Below are 26303 nucleotides of genomic sequence, written 5' to 3' on the forward strand. Positions count from 1 at the left end.
TATTATAAGAGGCTTCTGCCTCGATGTTAGTTTCCTTCAATGCACTATATGGAGAAATTCTCACCCAAAGTAAATTCATGTTATATATGTTTAGTGTGTACTCATGCAAAAGAGAAGATCTCACCCAAGGACAATTCATGTTATATATGTTTATTGTAGTATTCAAAGAAGTTTATGAGCGTTCATATTTAATTGTAGATGTGAGGTCCACTAAAAAATCAATCTGTATATACTCATGTGTACGCATCTTTTTGTCTGGACAACAATCATGTGATTCATGTCAATTGGAATATCAACAATAATTTTTTCCCTATTCTTAATTAACCTTATATATATTGTCCATGAAAGTTTAAACTACATTCATTATTGCAGGCCAACCAAAATAGCCGAGATGGAAACATACATACTAACACCAAATAAAAAATAATAATTTACAAAAAAAATTTCAAAAGAGAAATCATGAGGTGGTAGAAATTAATTATTCAAGCAATGTTGAAAGTTGAGAAATAATTAAGAACATGGCAAGAAACATCGTGGGAACAGACAACTTGGTGGAAGCTGCATCTCCAGCTGACGGCACTGTTCTTGATATACCTCCTGAATTAAATATATATATATATATAGCAATCTTTAAGGTTTTTTTTTTTTTTTAATCCGTGAAGTACATGAATTAATAAAGGGTATTTTCTTGAAAGATGTTCGAAATCCAATAGCTATATATAGTTTATCAAACACGAGCTAGCATGCAAGATCAATTTTCAGATTAGCCTAATATATATACAAGAGCTAGCTAGAAGTTGTATACCTGAAGAAGGGTTTGTCTTTGGAGAATTTGGTGTTGAAGGAGAGCCAGCTGCAAATGATCAACAAGACATCAACTTATAAAAGCTCAATCAAACCCGCAGAAAATCGAACTTTTTTGCTGGTTTCTCGTCGATTTTATGTTGTATCAGATCATGGAAATATGACCAAAAAGTTTGAGACCATTTGGGGAAAAAAAATGAGTTAAAAAAAATTTCAGCAATGTCTTGGAATGATAACTTCTTAATTACCATTGGCATTGCATCGGCTAACTGGTTGAGTTTGAACTTTGCATGTCTTGGGCAGCTCCAAAGCTTGAGTCTGATTAATGTTCAGCCCCATGTTTGAGCCTCCACCGTTGAGCACCTGGCACAAGCACTGAGGTTGGGTCCGGACAACGGTGTCGAGCTGTGTGCAGCAGGCGACGGATGGGACGGAGGAGGAGTTTCCGGTGATGTAGTTCAGGCAAGGTGACATGCTAATGATCACCTTAGTACAGTCGTCGGATTGCGAGCGGACGCCGGACCAAAGCATGGCTACAAGAAGAATCAATATGATTAAGGTTATGAAAACTTTTTGGTGTGACATATTTGAATTCTTGATGGAAATGCTTGTGAAATTGATCACAGATGAAAATTTTGGTGTTCTATTGAGGGGTTTGGCTCCTTTTTGGGGTTTTAGGTGGGTTTTATAATGGTGAATTAGTTAGTCAAATGATTTTTTTTGGGTTTTTGGTTACCTACTTTTTTCTAGTTTATTTATGAATTGTTTGGTACTTTTTTTTAATTTTAAATTTTATATATGGGTCTTATCATATTTTAATTTGGATATATATATATATATATAGTTTTGATATACTGTCCACCCACCGTATCGATTTTCGTGCAAACTATTGAGGTGACAAATTGTAGGTACAATAGTTGAGTGTCACTTCAATGTTTTGCACGAAAGTTGACATGGTGAATGGACAGCATGTCAAAACTATATATATATATATATATAATTTGCAAATGAAGGAGTACGTTGACACATAGCTAAGTCTAAGTAGTTAACATTGTGGGTGACCTACTTCAATGTGATTTAACTAAAATGTTTTGAGGGAAATTACAATTTAGTAGGGATCGAGTCTTATGAATATTGAATAAAAATGAACTCGATAAGAACTATAGCTAGGCTGAAATAAAATATTTTTATTTTTTATATAATTTTTAAAATATCAAGTTTATAATTCAAAATATGAAAGTAGTTACATAGAACTTATTTACTTGTCGCACTTAATTGGGATACAAGACTAAACTAAGGATAATGTTGCAGTAAAATTGATGTAGACAAAGTGATAATTTAAGATTCATTGGTTCACACGGAATATCACAAATTTAGAAAACTGACAAAATACAGATACTTGAGGAAATCATTATTCATACGCGTAACCGCGTGATTAAAAATATGATGTTGGATAATTATTTTTTTGGTTTTGGATTTTTTGTCCAGTGATTAAGTTTTCAAATTTTGGTTTTCGTACATCAACTTTTATTTTGAGTTATTTTGATCCACTTGCTTACGTGATATCAATGTTATAAAAATCGCTAGGCGGTAGGCGGGCGACGACCCACAGCCTAGCGCCTAGCCGGTCGCCTAGGCGGGGCCTAGGCGGTTTTTTTAAAAAAACCTAAATAATAAATAACTTGAAATATTCATGAGTTTTACAATAAAATATAATTTTTATGTCTTATGTTTTTCAGTTTTTGTACGAAACTCTTATAAAATTTTAATAATAATAATAACAACAACAATAACAACAACAACATAAATATTGTTGGGCTTTGGCCCAACTAATTCTTTTTTCCCAGCCCATTTAATAAGGCCCCTTGTATAAAGCCTTTCCCCTAACCCTTTCTGGCTGATCGATCGAGAGAGTGTGAGATCGAGATAGGGAGAGCTTGAGCATCCGCAGAAAGAACTCGTGCGTTCTTGGCTTTCTTCGTGAATCAAGTGAGCGTTCCTTGTTCCCTTTTTCTTGCACTCGTGGAGTGCTGCCTTCTTTCTCTCTCGTTGAGCTATGTACTGCTGAGCCTCTCTCGTTCGTTCCTGGTGTCGTTGGGTGTTCCCCTACTGTGTGTAGGGGATTTAAGCATGAACTGGGGCATGGGAGTCCTCTTGAGCCTTCGCCTTGGTTTGCCGGTTAATTGGAGGAACGATTTAGTTATCTGAGCCCGAAGCTTGCTATTTCTTCATGTTTATTATAATGCCATTTTTCTGTTTGTTTTCTTTGGTTTTCTTCCTTTTCCTGCTGCTGGATTTGTGTGTGTTATCTTGGCAGGCAATAGGTACAACAAAGTGGATGGCAAATCGGCTAGGAACAGAGGTGGATATCTAACAGTGGTATCAGAGCCACTATCGTCGCGCCGCTGTTTTTTGCTCCTCTGGACATCCTCGCCGGTGCCGGGATAGCAGCCATCGTCGCTGCTGGACATCAGCCGAGCCGCCTGGACTTCCGCCGTCGCTGGACAGCCCACGTTCCGTCACTGGCGTGAGCTTGCTGGCCGTGGAATCGAAACTCTAAGTAAGGGAGTTTCGCGCTGGTATATTGGCTTGACCTTGAACTTTTTTTTTATCGCATTAGAAGCCGCTGGCCGCGGTTTAGGTTCTGGGATTACGTGCTGGTAGAAACTAGGACTTACGTGCTTACTAGTTGCTTTCGCTGTGTTTGCTGAAATCTATGTGGTTTACTGCCTTTCTTTGTGAAAAAAGTTTCTGTGTTTTTTCTGTGTGAAAAAATGTCGTTCACAGGTTTTAATCTTGAACCTTTTAATGGAAAAACTGATTTCTCAATTTGGTAGCAGAAAATGAAAGGAATTTTAATACAACAAAAGGTTTTCAAAGCAATAGATTTGTCGTATCCTGCTGCCGGAACGGCTGAGAAAAAAGATGAAATGGATGAATTTGCTTACTCCTCTATTATCTTGAATTTATCTCATTATGTGCTAAGAAAAGTGGGTAAACTGAAATCGGCCAAAGAACTTTGGGAAAAATTAGAAGAGCTCTATACGGAGACTTCACTGCCGAGTAAATTGTTTTTACTTGAAAATTTTTTCCGTTTCAAACTCGATTTGAACGAGGACATTGATGAAAATATTGATGTGTTTACCAAACTAATTCAAGATATTAAGCAAACAGGTGATAAACACATTGATGAATACACACCTATTGTTCTCTTGAATGTTATTCCTGATTCTTACAGTGATGTTAAATCTACTATTAAGTATGGTAGAGACAATATAACATTAGAAACTGTTGTGAATGGTCTGAAAAGCAAAGAGATTGATTTGAAAACCAATAGGGAGACATTCAAACAACCAAAATCAATCATATGCCAAAAACAGAGGTAAGAGTAAGCAAAGATCTCAGTCGAGGCCTAAAAACAGAAAGTGTTTGTTGGGATCGGTTCAGAGGGTAGAGGGGGGGGTGAATACACTCTGAAACTTTTCTTCTTCTTCTTTCGAAATGATCAAGTGAGGTTTAGTTCACTCAATCTGTTTTCTCAACTTCTAAAACGGTTTGAACAACTTAAATAGTGCGGAAATAGTTCAGAGGTTTTAGTGATGCAAAGTTTATAATGCAATGTATGAGCAGAAAGTAAGATAAATAGCAGTAAAGACTAAGGCACGATTTATGGAAGTTCGAAGGCTTAATCCTTCTACATCTCCCCTTCTTCCACTTAGGAAGGAATTCACTAGAAGACTTTGGTTATTACAACGTCTTGTAATACACCCACTTCAGACTTAGGACTTATCCAATGCCTAATCCGAAACTCCTAGATTTACACAGATAAGATTCTCAGTTCTTATCAGACTGGTGGAAGCTTTCAGAGTAGCTTCAATTCTCTTCAACAATGTGTATAGTTGAGTTGAGCTTCTCAAACTGCAGAGCGGTCGAGAGGCTTGAAAACCCTAGGATGATCCTTGACGATCAGATATGTGAACTGTAGGCGAGGGTTTATTTGAGCAGCAGATGAGTGATCTTGTAAGTGTGCTCAAGTATATCAGATGAGGACTTCTGATATTATTCAAGTGATTGAGTTGATTGAGATTTTTCTGAATTGCTTGTCTCTCTTTGTTTTTTTGTTGTTGACGTTGTTGTCACTTCTTGAGCAATCTTCCCTTTATATAGGTCAATCATCAACGTCTTTATTTTGAACGTTCTGATGCTGCATTGAATGCACATTTAATGCTCATAAATGCATTGATGATTCTGCATGAAGATCGTACACTGCAGACAACTTCCAGGGTCCAAAACTGGAATAAACGGTCGAATGCTTTTTCTGTAGTCATTCTGTGTTTTTGTCATTTTGGTGCAACCTGTTGTCTCGATTGCAGGAGTCAACATATCTTCTGACACGCCGGTTCTGCTTTTAATAAAAGATCTTGCAAAGAACATCTTGTCACAGGTACTTGTCTTGAGATATCCTGATAGGCAGTTGGCATTCTACCTGTAGAGATATTTGTCCTCTGCTGGTTTGAATAACCAGTCGATAAGCTTGTGACTTCAACCGGTCGAGAGACAAAGGCGGTTGACAAGCTTCCGGTAGATAGATTTATCTTCTGCTGGTTTTGATAGCCAGTCGATAGGCTTGTGACTTCAGCCGGTCGAGAGCAAAGGCGGTTGACAAGCTTCCGGTAGAAGTTGTAGTAGATTCCTGAAATACAATGGTTGGCAGCACATTCCTATACAATGAGTTGTTGTTTGTTATCACCAAAATATCGGATTCAACAATTTCCCCCTTTTTGGTGATGACAAAACTTAAGTGCTCCAAGAACAATATGAAAGCATTAAAATGAACTTCATTGAGAGAATGAATTTCATTAAGTACAATAAGCATTTTTATTACACCTACAGAAAAAAATAAGATGCAGCTGCGATAAGTAAAAAAGAGATAAGTTGTTCATCTTTTGAACCAACTGGCTCCTCCTGACCTATCGCCTTCTCTTCTTCTTCTGTCGGCTTCTTCTTTTCTTCTGGACTCTTCTTCACGTCTTCTTGCCTCTGCTGCTCTACGTTGCTCTTCTTCCCCCTTTTTGGCATCACCTTGGTTGAGTCGAAGGATGACCTCAGTGAGTTGAGTGCCAAGGCAGGCTTGCATAGTGTCCATTTTTGCATCGATTTGAGCAAGTAGAGTGGCTTGCATAGTGTCCATCCGATCATTCAACTGCTTATGAAGGCGGTTTTCGGATCGGATAACTTGTTCAGAGACGGTAGAGAGCGTGTTGATTTGAGTGCGATGATGATTAGTGATCTCTGTGGACAGACGAGCAAGGTCTCGAGACACGGTCTCGAAATGCCGAATCATCGTCTGGCGTGAATTATCGACCGATAAGGATGAGTTTGTTATGTCTTGAGAGAAGGACCTAACCGTTTGCATGAGCTCATGAAGCCGATTTATCAAGGTATGATCTAGAGCTGCGGCCATGGCTTCAATTAAAGAATCATCAGTCTGAAGCATTTGCCCTTCTGGGTCATTTCTTGGTGAAACCGGGCTAGACTCACGATGATGTGGTGCGGGTGAACTGGCTGGAGAGCTACCCGATGGACCTTCCAATAATGGTACAGTTGGAGATATAATAGTTTCGACTGCAGCCAATATGGTTGGTGGAGTACCAGGATCAGCACTTGGTTCATCCATAATGAGATCTTCCATAAACTTTTCAGTAGATGGAGACGGTTGAAGTGCTGGATCAGCATCAGTCACTTGCTGTTCTGAAGATGCAGGTGATACAATAGTGCTTGATATCTCCGTTGGGGGCACTGTTGCTTCACTACTGCAAGGAGCCTCTGTCACAGAAGTGACAGGTATCTCTTGTGCAACCACTTCTAAAACATCTTGTGAATGACCGGGAGAAGTGAGTGGTCGTCACTGGAGAGGAGTGAGCAATCACAACTGCTTCCGGTTGAGTAACTGCTTGGACTGCGGTTGAGGAGGGGTCGACCGATGAAGATGCTGCCACACTCGATCTTAAAGCAGATGATTGAAAGAGGTCAGCAGTGATGAGATCGGTCAGAATCCCATCTGAAGAAGGGAGAGCATAGACGTCTTCTTCACCCTGATCTTGGGTGAGAAAGGTTTTCATCATCACTTGTGCTTCCAGCACATAAGCTTGTAAACAGGCTGCTGAAGCTGGTGTTTTGACATTGTTTAGAGCTTGGAAGTGCTGAAGTAATTGAGTGATTTGACGTAGACTATCCTGTAGTCCAGTCAAAATCACAAAGTCATCGGCAGCGGTAGGACTCTTGGATTTGAAATTCTTGACACGCTCATTAATTAGCAGAGATAGCAGGCTTCCTCGAAGCTTCAAGTCTATGAGATGTCTTCGTCCCAGAGCCTCCACGATGTCTTCAGTATCAGCAAATAGAAGCATCTTCTGCTCAATGACGTTGAGAGATTTCCATTTGGGAAATATTTGAGCGAGTGTCAAGTGAGTGCGGGAGTGATGCCATCTGTCAAAACGTTGTAGATGACGCTTGACAGTACGGAGCACGTGAGAGATGATCATATTGAGTTCTATCGTAGCTGCTGGTTGAGCCTTGGGTGTGTAGATCATCACACCTTTCCCTTTGTCTTTGGGATCAGCTAGAGTGACCTCAGGAGCTGATGAGGCACCTTCCCGGATTATCACACCTTTTGTAGGACGAGGAGCAGTAGAAGCAACAACGGTAGTAGTCTCGACCGTTGACAGGGTAGGAGCAAGTCCAGAAAGGGACTTTAGCTTCTTGTGCTGCCTCTTCTTCTCGCCTGCAGGCGTGGATGACACAGCTGCTTTGGAGACCGTCGGGGATGACTTGCTGAAAGCTTGAATCAGTGGAACATTCTCACGTGATTCATCTTCAGATTCAGATTCGATGATCAGTTGACGCTTGGCAAACTTTTTGGTATGGACTGGTTTGACCACGACCGGAACCGTTGAAAGCGGTTGAGGGATAGCAATAACCTTTGCGGTTGAGGGCAAGGTGTCGACCGCAGTCTCTTTCTTGTTCAGGAATTTGAGAATCGTAGACTTGTTGAGCCATTTGGTGGGATGCAGAGGCTCAGTCTTGGAAAAATCCACTCCAAGGATGCCCAAGATGTGGCAGATTTGCAAAGCAAATCCCTCGGATTGCCCTTTGCCCCTGATCATTTCACATAGAATATTGAACAGAATGTCTGACCAGTTTACGTTGATCTTGGAGGCAATACAAGCCATGTATTGAAATTTCTCCAGCGTCACCTTGTCGTAAGATCCAGCCTTTGCCAGAAGATTCTTGGCCACGATATTAGTCAGTAGCCTGAATGGAGCTTTGAGAGATGTCTTCTGGGCCGGCAGTTTGATCGGAGCATCAGTAGTTGAGAACTCCTTCAACCAATAAGAGCAGTTACCATCTGGAAGATCCGTGCATTTTGTCAAACCCCTGGAGGGCAGATCAAATGTGCTGGCAAAGAACTTCTGATTGAAGGAGTAGACCTCTGTCTTGATCAAGCATTTGATAGTCCCATGCTCGATTTGAGCGGTTGCGAAGAACTCCTTCAAAACAGGCAAATCGCAGATGGCGCTGCATTCCAGAAATTTCTTCAGTCCAGAGGCTTCAAGCATGGTGAAGACCTCAGATATTCCTGCGTTGTTTGCCTTAACAACGGAATCAAAGTTGATTGCGAGGCAAGTCTTCTGGATCGACATGATAGCTGTAGATAAGAACTCGAGCAGAGAGTAAGCAAAATCTAGAGAGTAATTCGATGATGCGTTTAATACAATATGAAAGCTTTTAGCAAAGGTGAAAGATTGATATACGAATGTAAAGAAGTATATATAGGAACCTATGGGCCATAGGGTGACGTCATGAAAAGTATTTTTGAATTTCAAAAAGTTTTGAAGAGCATAATCAAGGCGCCCAATTAATGTCATTTGGTTCAAAGCACCAAGCTGCTAGTACGAAGCCTGTCAGAGACTAGTTAAAGGCGGATGATATGCCAATATTTATGGCAACGTAACAGCTAATCTATTAATGTCATATTGACAATCATTCCCCCTAAACACATGCATACTAATTTAAATCTACTAAGCCAAGAATATTTCGAAAATATGAAAACTTAGCGTCCGGTAGAGGCTTGGTGAATATGTCTGCTGCTTGCTGATCGGTAGAGATGTATTCCAGCCTGATTTCCTTCTTTAAGACATGATCTCGGATAAAGTGATGCCTGACATCAATGTGCTTTGTCCTAGAGTGCATCACTGGATTGTGAGTGATGGCTATGACACTTGTATTGTCACAGTAGATTGGAGCTTCACTCGACCGAATCCCATAATCATTAAGCTGCTGTTGAATCCAGAGTATTTGAGCACAACAGCTGCCAGCAGCAAGGTATTCTGCTTCGGCGGTCGAGGTAGCAATTGATGTCTGCTTCTTACTTGACCACGAAATTAGTCTATCTCCAAGGAATTGACATGTGCCACTTGTACTTTTGCGATCAATTCTACAACCTGCATAATCTGCATCTGAATAGCCAATAAGATTAAGATTTGAATCTTTGGGATACCAAAGACCGACATTAGTAGTTCCTTTAATATATTTAATTATTCGTTTGGCGGCAATGAAATGAGATTGCTTAGGTGCTGCTTGAAATCTAGCGCATAAACAAACTGAATACATGATATCCGGTCGACTGGCAGTCAAATAAAGCAGTGAACCAATAAGGCCTCGATACATGGTTACCTCGACCGGAATTCCCCCTTCATCTTTATCAAGCTTAATTGATGTACTCATGGGGGTAGATACAGTTGAGCATTGTTCCATTCCAAACTTCTTTACCAATTCCTTGGCATACTTGGACTGATTGATGAATATTCCAGTTTCAAGTTGCTTCACTTGAAGTCCAAGAAAGAAGTTTAGCTCGCCCATCATGCTCATTTCAAACTTCTCCTTCATCAGTTTAGAGAACTTTGAGCACAACTTGGGGTTAGTTGACCCAAATATAATGTCATCAACATAAATTTGTACTAGTAACACATGATCATCTTTTACAAATTTAAACAGGGTCTTATCGACCGTTCCAATTTGGAAATCATGTTCCAGTAAAAATTTTAGTAATGTGTCATACCAAGAACGCGGTGCTTGTTTTAATCCATAGAGAGCTTTGTCAAGTTTATAGATATATTGAGGATGAGTAAGATTGACAAAACCTGGTGGTTGTTCAACGTACACCTCTTCTTGAAGTAGACCATTGAGGAATGCAGACTACACATCCATTTGATAAACTTTAAAATTCTTGAAGGCTGCATAAGCAAGAAAGATGCGGATTGCTTCTAGTCTTGCAACTGGCGCAAAGGATTCCTCAAAGTCTATGCCTTCTTCTTGTCTGAATCCTTGAGCAACAAGTCGAGCTTTGTTACGCACAACAGTGCCATGTTCATCGAGCTTGTTACGAAACACCCATCTAGTTCCAATCACATTTTGATTTTTCGGTCGAGGAACTAGATGCCAAACATTGTTGCGGGTGAATTGATTCAACTCTTCTTGCATAGCTTCAATCCAGCTGACATCTGATAGAGCTTCATCTATTTTCTTGGGCTCTACCTGAGATATGAAAGCTGCATGCAAGAATTCATTAATCATTTGACCACGTGTTTTTCGAGGAGCAGAAGGGTCACCTATGACCAACCCAGGTGGATGATCTTTGTTCCACCTAAAATAATTCCCTAAGGGGTTGTCATCAATTGGTTGATGAACGTCCTCGTTTACTGGATCATCATTTGCTGGAGGATTGTTATCAACCGGTGGATCCACTTCTGGCCTTGTTTGATCACACCCGGTAGAGGGAACTGGATCATCCTTCTTTGGAGGATATAGATCACTGTCACTCTCTTCCTGTAGATTTGTGTTTTCCAGTCTATGACTCAGATCATTTATGCTCCCTTGAGTTTGTTCTGTACAAAGAGTAGATTCATCAAAAACAACATGAATGGTTTCCTCGACCGTTAGTGATCTTTGATTGAACACTCGATAAGCTCTGCTAACGGCTGAGTAACCAATAAAAGTTCCTTCGTCTGCTTTGGCATCGAAGGCTGTCAAATGGTTTTTGCCATTGTTGTGGATAAAGCATTTGCACCCAAAAATTTTGAAGTATGAAATATCAGGTTTTGTGCCATTCCAGATCTCATATGGAGTTTTGTTAAATCGTTTATTAATCATAGATCTGTTTTGAGTATAGCAAGCTGTGTTAACTGCTTCTGCCCAAAGCCTTTGAGAAACATTTGAATCAGCAATCATAGTTCTGGCTGCTTCTTTTAAAGTACGGTTCCTTCTTTCAGCCACCCCATTTTGCTGTGGGGATCTAGCAGCTGACAACTCATGCTTGATTCCCTGATCATCTAGATAAGTCGTAAGAGTGGTGTTTAAAAATTCAGTCCCTCTATCACTCCTGATTCTATCTATCACAGTAGATTGTTCATTTTGCAAGCGTTTAAAAAGCTTAATCAGGTGAGGTGCGGTTTGATCTTTTGAAAAGAGAAAGATGACCCAAGTAAATCGAGAAAAGTCATCAATAACAACAAGAGCATATCTCATTCCCCCTATGCTTCTTACTGGTATAGGACCAAATAGGTCCATGTGAAGTAAGTCTAAACATTTGGAAGAAGAAATACACCCTTTATTTTTAAAGGTTGCTCTCACCTGCTTTCCTAGTTGACAAGCAGGACAAACTTTGTCTTTTATAAAATCTCCTTCGGGCAGACCAGAAACCAAATCATGCTTCCTCAAGTTAAAAATGGACTTAAAATTTAGATGATTTAACCGCTTATGCCACAACCAATGTTTATCATGATGAGCAGTAAGACAAGTAGGTGAAGAAATATGTGAGCAAGACCAGTTTACCTTGTAGGTGTTTAGGTCTCGTACACCGGTCATAAGAGTCTCACCTTTGTCATTTTTTATGAGGCAAGTGTGTTTGTGAAACTCGACCGAATGATCATTGTCACATAGTTGACTAATACTTATCAAATTATAGCATAGTTTGTCAACAAGTAACACATCTTTAATACTGATGTTACCATGGATAATCTTACCCTTACCCACGGTTTTACCTTTGGAGTTGTCTCCAAAGCTGATCTTTGGTCCTTTGCACAACACCACTTCTGTTAGAAGTTCTGGATTCCCTGTCATGTGTCGTGAGCAACCGCTATCTAAATACCAGGTAGTGTCCTTGATAGAAGTGGTTTTCTCGCCCGTTTGGACTTTTAGTACCTGCAAAGAGTGAAGAACTTTTGGTACCCATATCTAGTAGGGTCCAGGTCGGATTAGCCCTTTCGGGACCCACACCTGGAACACCCTTACAGGTTCGCCCGTGTGTGTGTCCAGAAATCTGTGCGGTCGATAGGCAGTAAATGTGTGTGCTTGTGAGGTTGCTGTGTGCTGCTTGCCTTTTTGATTTTCATCAGTTAGCCTGTACCTCTTTTGAACTGGCCTGCAATTAAAGTACTGGTAAGGCTTCTCCTTTGACCATCTTTTCTTAGAGTAGTTAGACTCATTCCATGGCCTTTTGAAATTAGATTGGTTTCCCTTTCTTCTTTCATTAGGTTTTGGTTTGATCCAAGTTTCTCTTTGATTAGAGGTCTGGGGATCCACATATCCCAGCCCTCTATGCTTAGAGCTTCGTTCGTTAGATACTTTCTGATTTTTGTCAAAGCTGCACTTATCGTGTTCATATATCGTGCTGGACCTGACAAATCTTATTTTGTTAAGATTGCCTTTGTCCAGGCTTGACTGAATACAGGATTCCATAGACTGTTCATTTGTTCCAAACCCTAGACCGGTTTTATCATGTACCGGTCTTTGAATTTCTTGAATCTTGTCAATGGTTACAGAAGATTTATTCCAAGCCTTAATGGTTTCAAGTAGTTTTTTATTCTCAATCAAGGTAGCTTGGAATACTCTTTTCAAGGTGTCGTTCTCAGTAGCCAGCAGACTTAGCTTGACCTTAAGACCATCAAGCTCTTTTTGCTGCATGCAGCTTGATTTGCTTGACTTATCTTTTAGGTCAGCTCTTTCTGCCTTTACTTCCTCGAACTCCTTGGATAATGCTTTGTATTCATTAGCCATTTCGTGTAAAGCGGTAACTAAATCACTGTGAGTAAATTCAGGTGAGCCAAAGTCAAATACCTCCTCAGCTTCTTCTTCGATATCGGCCATAAGGCATTCCACTTTTTCATCATCGCTGTCATCTGAAGAGCTTCCGGTATTGGAGTTGTCAGAGTCAGACTCAGCCCATTTGCTTTTGCTTTCGTCTGCTACTAGAACCCTTTGGTCTCTTCCTTTTCTAAACGTCCTTTTATCCTCCTTACCCCTTCTTCTTTCGGAGAATTGCTTCTGATCATTGTTCTTAGGCTTGGTGCAGTCTGCAATGAAGTGGCCTGACTTGCCACAGTTAAAACAAGTAGGACCATCCTTTGTATGGTCCGATTTATGATAATTTTTAAATTTAGAATTGTTTTTACGCATAAATCTACCAAATTTCTTGACAAAGAGTGTCATGGCTTCATTGCTGATTTGCTCAGCTGATCTCTTTGGAGCTTCCTCGACCGGTGGACATATCACGGTTGAGGTTAAGGCCTTGGTTGGTTGAGAAGTAGATGGTTCATCTTCTGTTCTCATGTTGAGCTCGAACTCGTAGGCTTTGAGATCTGCAAAGAGATCATGCAGTTCAACCTTGCTTAAGTCTTTTGACTCTCTCATGGCCACTGTCTTGATCTCCCATTCTTTGGGTAAAGCTCTCATAACCTTCACAGCAATTTCACGGTTAGTATAAGTTTTACCTAAAGCAATAAGATCACAGATGATACTACTGAACCGTTCATCAAATTCAGCCATGGTTTCCCCTGGCTTCATTTTGGCGTTGTCATATTTTTGAATGGCCAAAGTGAGCTTGTTTTCCTTTGTCTGGTCATTCCCTTCACACAGCTGAGTGAGCTTCTCCCAAATCTCCTTTGCTGTGGAACATGACTTGATTTTGCTGAACATATTCTTATCCAGTGTTTTGTATAGGATGTCCCGGGCCACATTGTCAAGATTAGCCTTCTTTTTGTCCTCAGTGGTCCACTCAGCTCTTGGTTTCTCAATCATTTGTCCTGCACCATCGGCTAGAGCTGGGTTGACCTTCATAATTTTGATAGGACCGTCTGTTATGACATATAGCATGTCATCATCCTGTGCTGCAAGATGTGACTGCATGCGAATTTTCCAATCATCATACTCTTCTTTAGAAAACATAGGAATTCTGTTGAAAGAAGTCATGATTTTAAAACTTCAGATCAGCAGTTGAGAAAGGAACCCGCTCTGATACCACTTGTTGGGATCGGTTCAGAGGGTAGAGGGGGGGTGAATACACTCTGAAACTTTTCTTCTTCTTCTTTCGAAATGATCAAGTGAGGTTTAGTTCACTCAATCTGTTTTCTCAATTTCTAAAACGGTTTGAACAACTTAAATAGTGCGGAAATAGTTCAGAGGTTTTAGTGATGCAAAGTTTATAATGCAATGTATGAGCAGAAAGTAAGATAAATAGCAGTAAAGACTAAGGCACGATTTATGGAAGTTCGAAGGCTTAATCCTTCTACATCTCCCCTTCTTCCACTTAGGAAGGAATTCACTAGAAGACTTTGGTTATTACAACGTCTTGTAATACACCCACTTCAGACTTAGGACTTATCCAATGCCTAATCCGAAACTCCTAGATTTACACAGATAAGATTCTCAGTTCTTATCAGACTGGTGGAAGCTTTCAGAGTAGCTTCAATTCTCTTCAACAATGTGTATAGTTGAGTTGAGCTTCTCAAACTGCAGAGCGGTCGAGAGGCTTGAAAACCCTAGGATGATCCTTGACGATCAGATATGTGAACTGTAGGCGAGGTTTTATTTGAGCAGCAGATGAGTGATCTTGTAAGTGTGCTCAAGTATATCAGATGAGGACTTCTGATATTATTCAAGTGATTGAGTTGATTGAGATTTTTCTGAATTGCTTGTCTCTCTTTGTTTTTTTGTTGTTGACGTTGTTGTCACTTCTTGAGCAATCTTCCCTTTATATAGGTCAATCATCAACGTCTTTATTTTGAACGTTCTGATGCTGCATTGAATGCACATTTAATGCTCATAAATGCATTGATGATTCTGCATGAAGATCGTACACTGCAGACAACTTCCAGGGTCCAAAACTGGAATAAACGGTCGAATGCTTTTTCTGTAGTCATTCTGTGTTTTTGCCATTTTGGTGCAACCTGTTGTCTCGATTGCAGGAGTCAACATATCTTCTGACACGCCGGTTCTGCTTTTAATAAAAGATCTTGCAAAGAACATCTTGTCACAGGTACTTGTCTTGAGATATCCTGATAGGCAGTTGGCATTCTACCTGTAGAGATATTTGTCCTCTGCTGGTTTGAATAACCAGTCGATAAGCTTGTGACTTCAACCGGTCGAGAGACAAAGGCGGTTGACAAGCTTCCGGTAGATAGATTTATCTTCTGCTGGTTTTGTTAGCCAGTCGATAGGCTTGTGACTTCAGCCGGTCGAGAGCAAAGGCGGTTGACAAGCTTCCGGTAGAAGTTGTAGTAGATTCCTGAAATACAATGGTTGGCAGCACATTCCTATACAATGAGTTGTTGTTTGTTATCACCAAAATATCGGATTCAACAGTGTTTTAATTGTTGTGAAACAGGTCATTACATTAAAGATTGTTCAAGGCCTAAACAAAAACAAAACCAGAATTACAAAAATCAGCATGATGATATTGCTAATATGGCTTCTTCTAGTGAAAACATGGGTGATGTTTTTATGGTGACTGAAGTATGTGATGTGCCTACTGTGAATTCTGTGCATTCAAGTGCTTTGTGTGAAAATGAATGGCTTATAGATTCTGCGTGCACTTTTCACATGTCTCCATTCAAAAATTTGTTTTCTAATTATAAAGAAGTGAAGCATGGGTCTGTTTCTATGGCAAATGAAAAGATGTGCCAAGTTGCTGGTCTTGGTTATTTATGCTTGAAATTTGATTCAGGTTATGTGCTGACTTTGAAAAATGTTAGGCATGTTCCTGATTTATGTCATAATTTGATTTCCTGTGCATCTTTGAAAGATGACGGTCTACAGGGTAGATGGGGTAATGGGGTTATGAAAATTTTGAAAGGCTCTTTGATGATTTTCAAAGCTGAAAAATTGAGAAACTTGTATGTTTGCCATGCTGAACCTGAATCTTGTATGCAAAACTTTGTGAATGCTGTCTTGAGTGATAAAACTGATTTGTGACACAAAAGACTAGGTCACATGAGTTCTAAAGGTTTAGAAATTTTGCATAAAGATGTTTACTTTGGTACTGAAAAGTTGTCTTGTGTGCCATTTTGTGATGCATGTGTTCTTGGCAAACAATCTAGAGTCAAGTTTCCACATTCCCCAAGTCCCAAACAATATGTCACTTCTGAAATTCTTGAATATTTGCATGCTGATGTTTGGGGTCCTGCTAGTGTGCCCACGCATGGTGGAAATCAATATTTCTTATCTGTGATTGATGATTTTTCAAGGAAAGTTTGGGTGTTTTTATTGAAAAACAAATCTGATGTGTTTGAGAAGTTTAAAAACTAGAAAACCTTGATCGAAAATCAAACTGGTAAGAAAATTAAAATTCTAAGAACCGATAATGGTCTTGAATTTTGTAACAAATTGTTTGACAATCTGTGTGCTGAATCTGGTATTCAAAGACACAAGACTGTCCCTTATACGCCTCAGCAAAATGGTGTTGCTGAACGTATGAATAGAACTTTACTTGAAATGGTGAGGTATATGCTTGCATGTTCTGGACTTTCAAAAAAGTTCTGGGGTGAAGCTGTTTGTACAACAGTTTATTTGATAAATAGATCCCCTTCTGTGCCTTTGAATGGTAAGTATCCAGAATTTGTATGGTCTGGTATGCAAACTGATTTGTCAAACTTGAAAGTTTTTGGTTGTTCTTCTTTTGTGCATCAGAAACGAGATAAACTTGAACCTAGATCAGTAAAATGTGTTTTTCTTGGCTATCCTGATGGGGTTAAGGGTTATAGACTATGGTTAAGGGATCAAACTGGTTTTAAAGTGTTAATCAGTAGGGATGTTGTTTTTAATGAATCTGATTTTTCATGTTTATATGCTCCTTTACCCATTCCCCAAGCTGTCACTGCTCCAAACAAGGTGGAGCATTTACCTGGTCCAAGTCTTGTTTTTGAAAATGTGCAGACTGTGCCTGTTGTGGATGAAGTTTCTGATAATCTGTCTGAAAATGCTATTGATGATTCTGATATGCACGAGGAAACTAGTGAAAATGTGCATGAAAATGACTTGAATGATTATCAATTAGCTAGAGATAGATCTAGAAGGAATATTAGGCCTCCACAACACTTTGATAACTTTCACATGACTTCTTATGCATTCAGTGTATTTGAATCTATTGATAATGTTGAACCTAAGTCGTATGACGAAGCTTTAAAATCTGAAAATTCTGGGAAATGGTTAAATGCGATGAAAGAAGAAATTAATTCTTTGCATGTTAACAATACTTGGATTCTTGTGCCTAAACCTGAAAATTGTTCTGTTGTGGACTGTAAGTGGTTGTTTAAGGTCAAGAATGAGTGTGAATCTGTCATATTTAAAGCTAGGTTAGTAGCTAAGGGTTTTACTCAAAAAGAAGGGATAGACTATACCGAAATATTTGCTCCTGTTGTGAAATTTACTACTGTTAGAATTATGTTTGCTCTTGTTGCTCAGTTTGATTGGAAGTTGTAACAGTTAGATGTTAAAACTGATTTTTTACATGGTGAACTAAATGAGAAAATTTTTATGAGGCAACCTGAAGGCTTTGTTAATAATAAGTATCCTGATCATGTTTGTTTGCTCAAGAAATCTTTGTATGGCTTGAAGCAATCTCCTAGGCAATGGAATAAAAAGTTTGATGAATGCATGCTCTCTTTGGATTTTACTAGAAGTAATTATGATCATTTCTTGTATTTCAAACAAAATGCTTAAGTTCCAGTTTTCTTGCTTATCTATGTAGATAATATGCTATTGATTAGTTCTTGTGTGAAAATTATTGAGCATGTCAAAAATTGCTTGAGTGCTAAATTTGATATGAAATTCCTAGGAGATGCAAAACGGATTCTTGGCATGAATATTTATAGGGATAGAAAGCGGTCTATCATTTTATTGAATCAGGATACTTATGTTAAGAAAGTTTTGAGTAAATTTTCCATGTCAAATGCCAAAGCTGTCAATGTGCCTCTAGCTGGTCATTTTGTTCTAAGTAAAGAGCAATCTCCTAAAACTGAACATGATATTAAATGCATGAAGAATGTGCCTTATTCTAATGCTATTGGTTCTGTCATGTATTTAATGGTTAGCACAAGGCCTGACAATGCATATTCTGTGAGCTGCTTGAGTCGATACATGTCTGATCCTGGAGTTTCTCATTGGGAAGCTCTCAAATTTCTGTTGAGATATTTGAATGGTTCTGTGAAACATGGTTTAAAATTTTCCAGATCTGAAAATGGTGTTAAATTGGTTGGATATGTGGATTCTTACTATGCCAATGATAGGGACAATAGAAAATCTACAACTTCTTATGTGTTTACATTGTGTGGTACTTGTATTAGCTGGAAATCTCAATTACAACACATTGTTTCCCTTTCAACCACCAATCTGAGTATGTAGCTGTCACTGAAGCATTAAAAGAAACTATTTGGTTGAAAGGTCTCATTTTTGAAATTGGTTTTCTTGAAGGTGAAGTTGTTGTATTTTCTGATAGTCAATCTGGCATCCGACTGTGTAAGAATCATGTTTTTCATGATAGAACTAAACATATTGATGTTAGATTCCACTACATTCGTGATGTGGTTGCTAAAGGTATTGTCTATCTTGAAAAGATTCCTTCTGAATTTAATCCTGATGATATGGGAACTAAGTATTTATCTGTTGAAAAGTTTAGATCGTGTTTGAAAATTTTAAACTTTGATACTTCCGACTGATACTGTCTTTGTATTTTTGTTGTGGGGCAATGATGATAACTTTAGGTGATTCTCCAAAACCAGTGAACCGGCGTTGGGCCAAAAGGTGGAGATTTGTTGGGCTTTGGCCCAACTAATTCTTTTTTCCCAGCCCATTTAATAAGGCCCCTTGTATAAAGCCTTTCCCCCAACCCTTTCTGGCTGATCGATCGAGAGAGTGTGAGATCGAGATAGGGAGAGCTTGAGCAGCCGCAAAAAGAACTCGTGTGTTCTTGGCTTTCTTCGTGAATCAAGTGAGCGTTCCTTGTTCCCTTTTTCTTGCACTCGTGGAGTGCTGCCTTCTTTCTCTCTCGTTGAGCTTTGTGCTGCTGAGCCTCTCTCGTTCGTTCCTGGTGTCGTTGGGTGTTCCCCTACTGTGTGTAGGGGATTTAAGCGTGAACTGGGGCGTGGGAATCCTGTTACGCCTTAAACGTATACAAATCTCGTGTTATGAGATTAATGTTTTTAATGCATTAACAAGTCTCATAATATTATGTTTTGATGATTACAAAACTCGGTTAATTGTAATAACCATTTAAAGTGAGATTTTGCAGATTAGATTTATTGAAAAATAAATTATTGGAAGTTATTTTGAAGCTATACATGTATTTATAAAGTCTTGTATTGCTCATTGAATGGATGGAACATTGTTAAGAGATATGAAGAAAAAGATAAGAAGAAGCCAAAGTATGGAGCAACAACTTCCGAAAATTACTGGAAATTTTCTTTGACTCCAAATCGGATCTTCACCGGTCATAATATAGATAAAGAAGTGTTACAAGTACTGTCCAAATTTGAGAGCAATCCAACGGCTAGAATGAGAGATATGAATTTTTCCATATATGCTGTACAGTACCCACTTCTGCAAGGAATGAAACCATAAAGATTCGCCTTCAGAAAATAACTGGGAATGTTTGAGAAATCCAAATCAAATCTCCACCGATCAGATTCAGTATTATGATGTTATAAAGCTTCGGTCCAAATTTTAGGTCAATCCAACGGATGGATTAAGAGATATGAATTTTTCAAATTTGTTGCACAGAACAGGTTCGAAAACATGATGAAGTGAATTCAGAAAATTACTGGAAATGTTTGACTCGTTCAAATCAAATCTCCACCGTTCTAACTGGATGTTTTAAAGCTTCAGTTCAAATTTCAGATCAATCCAACGGTTAGATTGGAAGATATGATTTTTTCACAAAATCCGCTCAGTGCTGGGAAAAAGATGGCAGCGGCGCCGAACACTTTTTTGTCTCTCCTTGACTTCTTAACACACGCTCCAAGCACTCAAATCAGATTCAAATCTTTGTCAACTATAAATAGAGGCCATCCAAGTTTATTTGGAGACATCCCAACTCATCTCTTCTCTCCTTTGCAAGCAATTTCTCACTATCAAAGTGTTTGTGTGATATATTTGAGAGTGTTTGTAAAAATAGTTTGTGAGTTGGTTGTGCTATTGTTGTAAACACTTGAGTGTGAAGCCAAGTGTGTTGTGCTATCGTTGTAAGCACTTGAGTGTGAAGCCAAGTGTTGTGTTAATGCTATCCTTGGAGCCCTTAAGGCCAAGAGTGTTGAGTTGTATCGGCGCGGTGATCGTGTCAAGTTGTAAGGCTATCCTTGGAGCCATCAAGGCCAAGACGTTCGAAGTACTAGTGGATCCTTGGTTAATCGACTTAACCAAGAAGGGGAGACGTAGACGATTTATCGTCGAACTTCCATAAACATCTCTTATCCCTTTTACTGCTTTATGTACATTACGCATTTATTTACCGCACTTATTATTTGATTGCTTAAGTCTTCCGCTTGCATACTTGCATAATCGCTTTAAATTGCTAAAGTTGTCAATAGAACCTAAATCCCCCCCCCCCCCAATTAGGTTCTAACAAATCCTCTCGAGCCTTCGCCTTGGTTTGCCGGTTAATTGGAGAAACGGTTTAGTTATCTGAGCCCGAAGCTTGCTATTTCTTCACGTTTATTATACTGCCATTTTTCTGTTTGTTTTCTTTGGTTTTCTTCCTTTGCCTGCTGTTGGCTTTGTGTGTGTTATCTTTGCAGGCAATAGGTACAACAAAGTGAATGGCAAATCGGCTAGGAACAGAGGTGGATACCTAACAAATATTAATAGATATCAAGTCTTCATATGTAATATGAGATTTAATTTTTTGCTTGACATTCTTTTTTGCGCTTCTTCTTTCTTTATGTGTTTGTTTCTCGCTTCGCGTCTCTCTTTTAGTTTAGATTTGTAATTTTTTTAATAAAAAATAGTAACTGCCTAGGGGGATTTGCGGGAGATTATGCGGGCAATGCCTAGAGGCATAGCCTAGCAAGAAAGTGAGGCGGTGGGCGCCTAGGCGGGTCTAGACGGCGCCTTTTAGAACACTGCGTGATATTATTCAACTCAATGCTTTCCAATTTCATATCACCATTTTCTTAAATCACGTTATCATTTTCTAATGTCACGCCATCACTTCGAGAAAATATGAGTGAAAACATATAACAATCCAAGTTACTGTATCAAAAGCAATCATTTGAAATTAAAAACAATTGTCCAAAACAAAGTACTAGGATAAGTTAGTTGGAAGGAAAAAAAAAATAAATAAATAAAAAAAGCCCCCCATCGTACATTCATGTTGATAAGATCATGAATACAATCAGAAAGTCATTTCAAAAATGAAAATTTTACAATTGGCAACATAAAAGAAAACTCCTATGTCACTGTGTTTGGATCACGGGAATTGGACGGAATTTGATGGGATTTGGAATTCGAAATACCGTTTTAGTGTTTGGCAACTTGGGATTTCAAAACGAAATTGGTATTTGGTGAGATTTCATAGGATTTCAATTAGTTAAGTGAAATCTTGACAAAATCGATCGGATTTCACGGAATTTGAGTTTATAAAGAAATAAAATTATTTTTAATAATAAATTCATATACTTTACTTATAAATTTTAAGTTTTTTTTATAATTTTTTATAAAATATCATTTATCCAAAATTTATACTATCAAATTCTAAAATATATTTTAACTTTTTGCCAAACACAAAACGGAAGTTCAATTCCATGGATTTTAAAATTCAAATTCAAATCCAAATCCAAATCCAAATCCAAATCCAAATCCAATTCCAAATTTCATTTTTTAGACATTTAAACACACTGTAAGAAAATAAAATTATAATTGAAATCCTAAATCCATAAGTTCAAATATTGCAAAAACGAAAATGAATTGAAAGAAAAGGAAAAGGACTTCATCTTAGAGGCCTGGAATTTATACGAATAGCGGCATAGCGCTAATGAAATCCAAGTGCTAAACGTTATTATTATTATTATTTTTTACCTGGGCTAAAAGTTATTATCTTAATTTTGTATCCAATGGTCTTTATTTATTATTGCATGTTATATTTATATAAAAAAAAATGAGAACATTGTTTTCTTGGTCTCATATGTTGTTGTTTTTGCGATTTTAATTCTCTGTATTATCAAATTTCAGTTTTAGTTCACTATAATTGTTTTAATCCTTTATATTATCAACTTGGCACTGAAACTTATGCAACGCTGATGTGGTGTTGATATGTATAATGTCATATCAATACTCTCAATAAAATGATTACAATTACCAAAAATAAAAAAATATATAGGATTAAAATTAAAAATAAAAAATATAAAAAACCAAAATTACATAGGAACAAAATAATAAATGTGGATGATTAGATATACATTTCTTACGTTACTCTAAATGCTGCAAGTCACGTAAAAATGACAGATCATAATTATATATTGGTCAGTTTCCGTACAAGAATAACTATTTTTGCACTTATCCTACACCACCAATTACCATGAGGTTCCAATTTATCTTATTTTGTCTCTGTTAATTATGGTTCAAGTATTGCATGTATAGTATAGATTAGTTTGAAAATTCAAAATTATTAGCAAACAAAACGTTTAATTTGTATATATTAGTACATGATATGAAAATACTAATATCTCAATGAATCTCTAGGTACTTATATGATTATATCCTTGGCCCAAAGACATAAAAAAAAAAAAAGATTAATCAAGAAGCCAAGTACATGATATGCACAAACATGCAATATACCTAGCTAAGACATGCTTGCCTATCAATTAGTTAAAATTAGTTCATCCACAAGAAACCACTTCTATCTAACCAATCTCCACTTGTACGAAATCCAATCTATCAAATTCTTCAACCCCACTATTAATAAAGCTAGCTAGCCACCACAAACAAATCAAACCATATACCCAAAAATCCCAATTATGGCCTTCAAGCTCGTTGCAACAGTACTAATTGTATCCATCTCCACAATGGCACTGTTTTCCCCTACATTTGGGCAGATGACAACCAGTTCATGCACGTCTTCCATGATCACGACTTTTACGCCCTGCGTAAACTTTGTCGCGAATGGCACTCTTAACACAACGACGACCCCTCCCTCGGCATGTTGCACTTCACTTACTTCCCTTATGGGTAGTCGCAAGGAATGTTTTTGTCAAATCGTGACCGGTAATGCGCCGTTCCAAATCCCCATCAACCAGACGCTAGCGGTTTCGCTTCCCCGGGCTTGTAACATGCCTGGTGTACCACTTCAATGCAAAGGTACGTATTGGAAAAATATTTCTTCTTTTTTTTTTTTCTCTAAGAAAAGAAGTGTATAAGGTAAATATGTATAATTGGCTTTAATTTTGCTCATGTATTGGAAACAAAATTTTGCAGCACTTGGTGCTCCGGTTCCAGCTCCGGGACCGACGCTTGCACCAGATGTTGCTCCATCTTCTAGTACTTTAGGTAAATAACACAGGGATAAGATAACCCATAAATTTTGTACATGTAATATTATTATAATCTAAATAAAATATATATGCTGAAAAATGAACATATTTAACTTGGGTGCAGCTCCAGCAGGCGTGGAGCCACAATCACCGATATTGGCCCCCGAACCTGAGACAACCACCACGGCGACTCCGCCATCTCCAGCAACCACGTCAGGAGTATCTCCGGCCGGTAATATTGCTCTCAAGAACTACTGATGTAGTGATGTTATATAGTACTCTATATTAATTTGTGGTAATATAATTGTGGCACCGTTTCAAAGGCATATTGATTCCTTCTGGTGCAACATGTTATCGAATTTATTTGGTCTGATTTGTTTATCGTATTGAAATTCACGGGGAAGTTTTAATCTAGCTAGTCCCCTGCATATAGTTTAATTTATTTTTCTATTTTAATGAAAAATATAGAGATCCATCAAACCATTTGCTACGACATTTGCCATGCTAAGGAAAAATTCATATATATCATTATGAAAGCCTCATAATTTGAGGGAAAACAAAATCATGATGTGCCCATCATTTTAATCAAAATTGATTTTGCAATAAATTAAAAACGTGAATGACGAGCTTATTAATCTATTTCTACTATAAAAGTATGAATGATGGGCAAAGTTTTTTATTATAAATTTATAACTTTGCCCCCAAATTGTGTAGGAATCAAAAAACAGTTTTGGGCAATTATGGAAAAATGAGGTATAAAACAAGGGCACAAATGGATTAAAATTTTAGTCAAATCATAAGAGGTGATTTATTGCATAGTAATGAATATGGATTTAACTTTTCATTTATATCCAATTATTACCTCAAAATTAATTATTGATAAACTATGTATACTATATAATATAAAATTTCACACACAATATTTGGCTAATATTTTTATAATGTAAAATATTTTACTTTTAGAATGTGAAAAAAAATCCAAATTTTTATTGACTACTAAATGACACAAACCGGATGTCTAACTATTACACACCGTAAAAAAATTGAGCAGCAATATTGTTAAAAATTAAAAATAAATTATTTTTATTTAAATTAATAATGAGATTAATTAAGAGTTTATTTAAATTAATTTGTTCATTAGCCTATTTTCTTTTAATTTTTTTCACATTTTAAATTTGTTTATTAGCTTATAATTTCCACTTTACTCCCTTTCTACTATTAATTGTGTCAAATTGTCACAAAATTTGTTATATATAAATGTCATATGTTATTATATGATTTTTTTTTTTCATCCATGTATTTTCAATATTCCAATATAAAATTTTGAAATAATATTCGATCAAAAAATAGATTATTGTAACCAAAAAATTATATTAAAAAGTTTTACAAAATAAATAAATATTTATGGTAAAAATTATATATAATTTTGACAAATTCTGATAAAATATTTTAAATAAATAGAACAAAATTAAAAAATTCAAATTTGTTTCAAATATGATATTAATAAAAAGTCTAGCAAAATTAATAAATGATTATAGTAAAAAATATATAATATCATCAAAAAATTTATTTTACTATAAAAGTATGAATGTAGGAGTAAAGTTTTTTCATTGTCTATATACATATTTACCTTTTGTTTTATAGAAATTAGATAATAATGAGTAAAGTAGAAGTTATAGGCTAATGAACAAATTTAAAATGTGAAAATTTTTTAAAAGAAAAAGGCTAATGAACAAATTAATTAAAAAAACACTTAATTAATCTTACTATTAATTTAAATAAAAATAATTTAAATTTAATTTTTAACAGTATTGCTGCTCAAATTTTTTATGGTATGTAACAGTTAAACTAAAATATTTTAAATAAAAAAATATTTAAAAATCCAAAATTTTTTAAAATATAATATTAATAAAAAGTCTTGCAAAATAAATAAATGGGTATAGTAAAAATTATATTGTATTTTAAAAAAATTTATTTTACTATAAAAGTATGAATGTAGGAGTAACTATATACATATTTACCCTTTTGTTTTATATAAATTAGATAATAATGAGGGTTATATAAGTAAAATGGCAAAAAAAAGGGACAAAGATGGAAAAAGACACAAAACAATTTAGGTGTAATGATTTCTCACATATAACTTCCATTTAAATGGAGTCTATTTAATTCTATAACTTCCACTTTACTCTCTTTCTACAATTAATTGTGTCAAAATTGTCACAAAAATTGTTATACATAAATTTCATGTGTTATTATATGAAATTTGAGCAGGAATACTGTTAAATTAGCCTATTTTATTTTAATTTTCCCTTTATTTAAATTAATAATGAGATTAAATAAGAGTTTTTTAATTAATTTTTTCATTAGCCTATTTTTCTTTTAATTTTTTCACATTTTAAATTTGTTCATTAGTCTATAACTTCCACTTTACTCCATTTCTACTATTAATTGTGTCAAATTGTCACAAAATTTTTTATACATAAATTTCATATGTTATTATATGATTTTTTTAATTTCATCAATGTATTTTCAATATTACAATATAACATTTTGTAATAATATTCGATCAAGAAATAGATTATTTTAATCGACAAATTATATTAAAAAGTCTTGCAAAATAAATAAATATTTATGGTAAAAATTATA

The 26303-nt window shown here is 36.8% G+C and overlaps 2 protein-coding genes across 2 annotated transcripts; one reads left to right on the forward strand and one right to left on the reverse strand.

Annotated features, from left to right (window-relative positions):
• Positions 1–326: 326 nt before the first annotated feature.
• LOC140875656 (non-specific lipid transfer protein GPI-anchored 5-like) lies at positions 327–1475 on the reverse strand. Its single transcript, XM_073279386.1, has 3 exons — positions 1053–1475; positions 806–853; positions 327–597 (listed from the first exon to the last, which is right to left on the reverse strand). Exons 1-3 carry the CDS (start codon positions 1387–1389, stop codon positions 479–481), a joined length of 504 nt encoding a protein of 167 aa, XP_073135487.1. The 5' UTR covers positions 1390–1475; the 3' UTR covers positions 327–478.
• A 21694-nt stretch (positions 1476–23169) lies between these two features.
• LOC140876471 (non-specific lipid transfer protein GPI-anchored 20-like) lies at positions 23170–23968 on the forward strand. Its single transcript, XM_073280528.1, has 3 exons — positions 23170–23484; positions 23602–23673; positions 23782–23968. Exons 1-3 carry the CDS (start codon positions 23193–23195, stop codon positions 23913–23915), a joined length of 498 nt encoding a protein of 165 aa, XP_073136629.1. The 5' UTR covers positions 23170–23192; the 3' UTR covers positions 23916–23968.
• Positions 23969–26303: the final 2335 nt, after the last annotated feature.

Source organism: Henckelia pumila, chromosome 1 (assembly GCF_033568475.1).
Source record: "Henckelia pumila isolate YLH828 chromosome 1, ASM3356847v2, whole genome shotgun sequence".
In the NCBI taxonomy this organism is placed as follows: Eukaryota; Viridiplantae; Streptophyta; class Magnoliopsida; order Lamiales; family Gesneriaceae; genus Henckelia; species Henckelia pumila.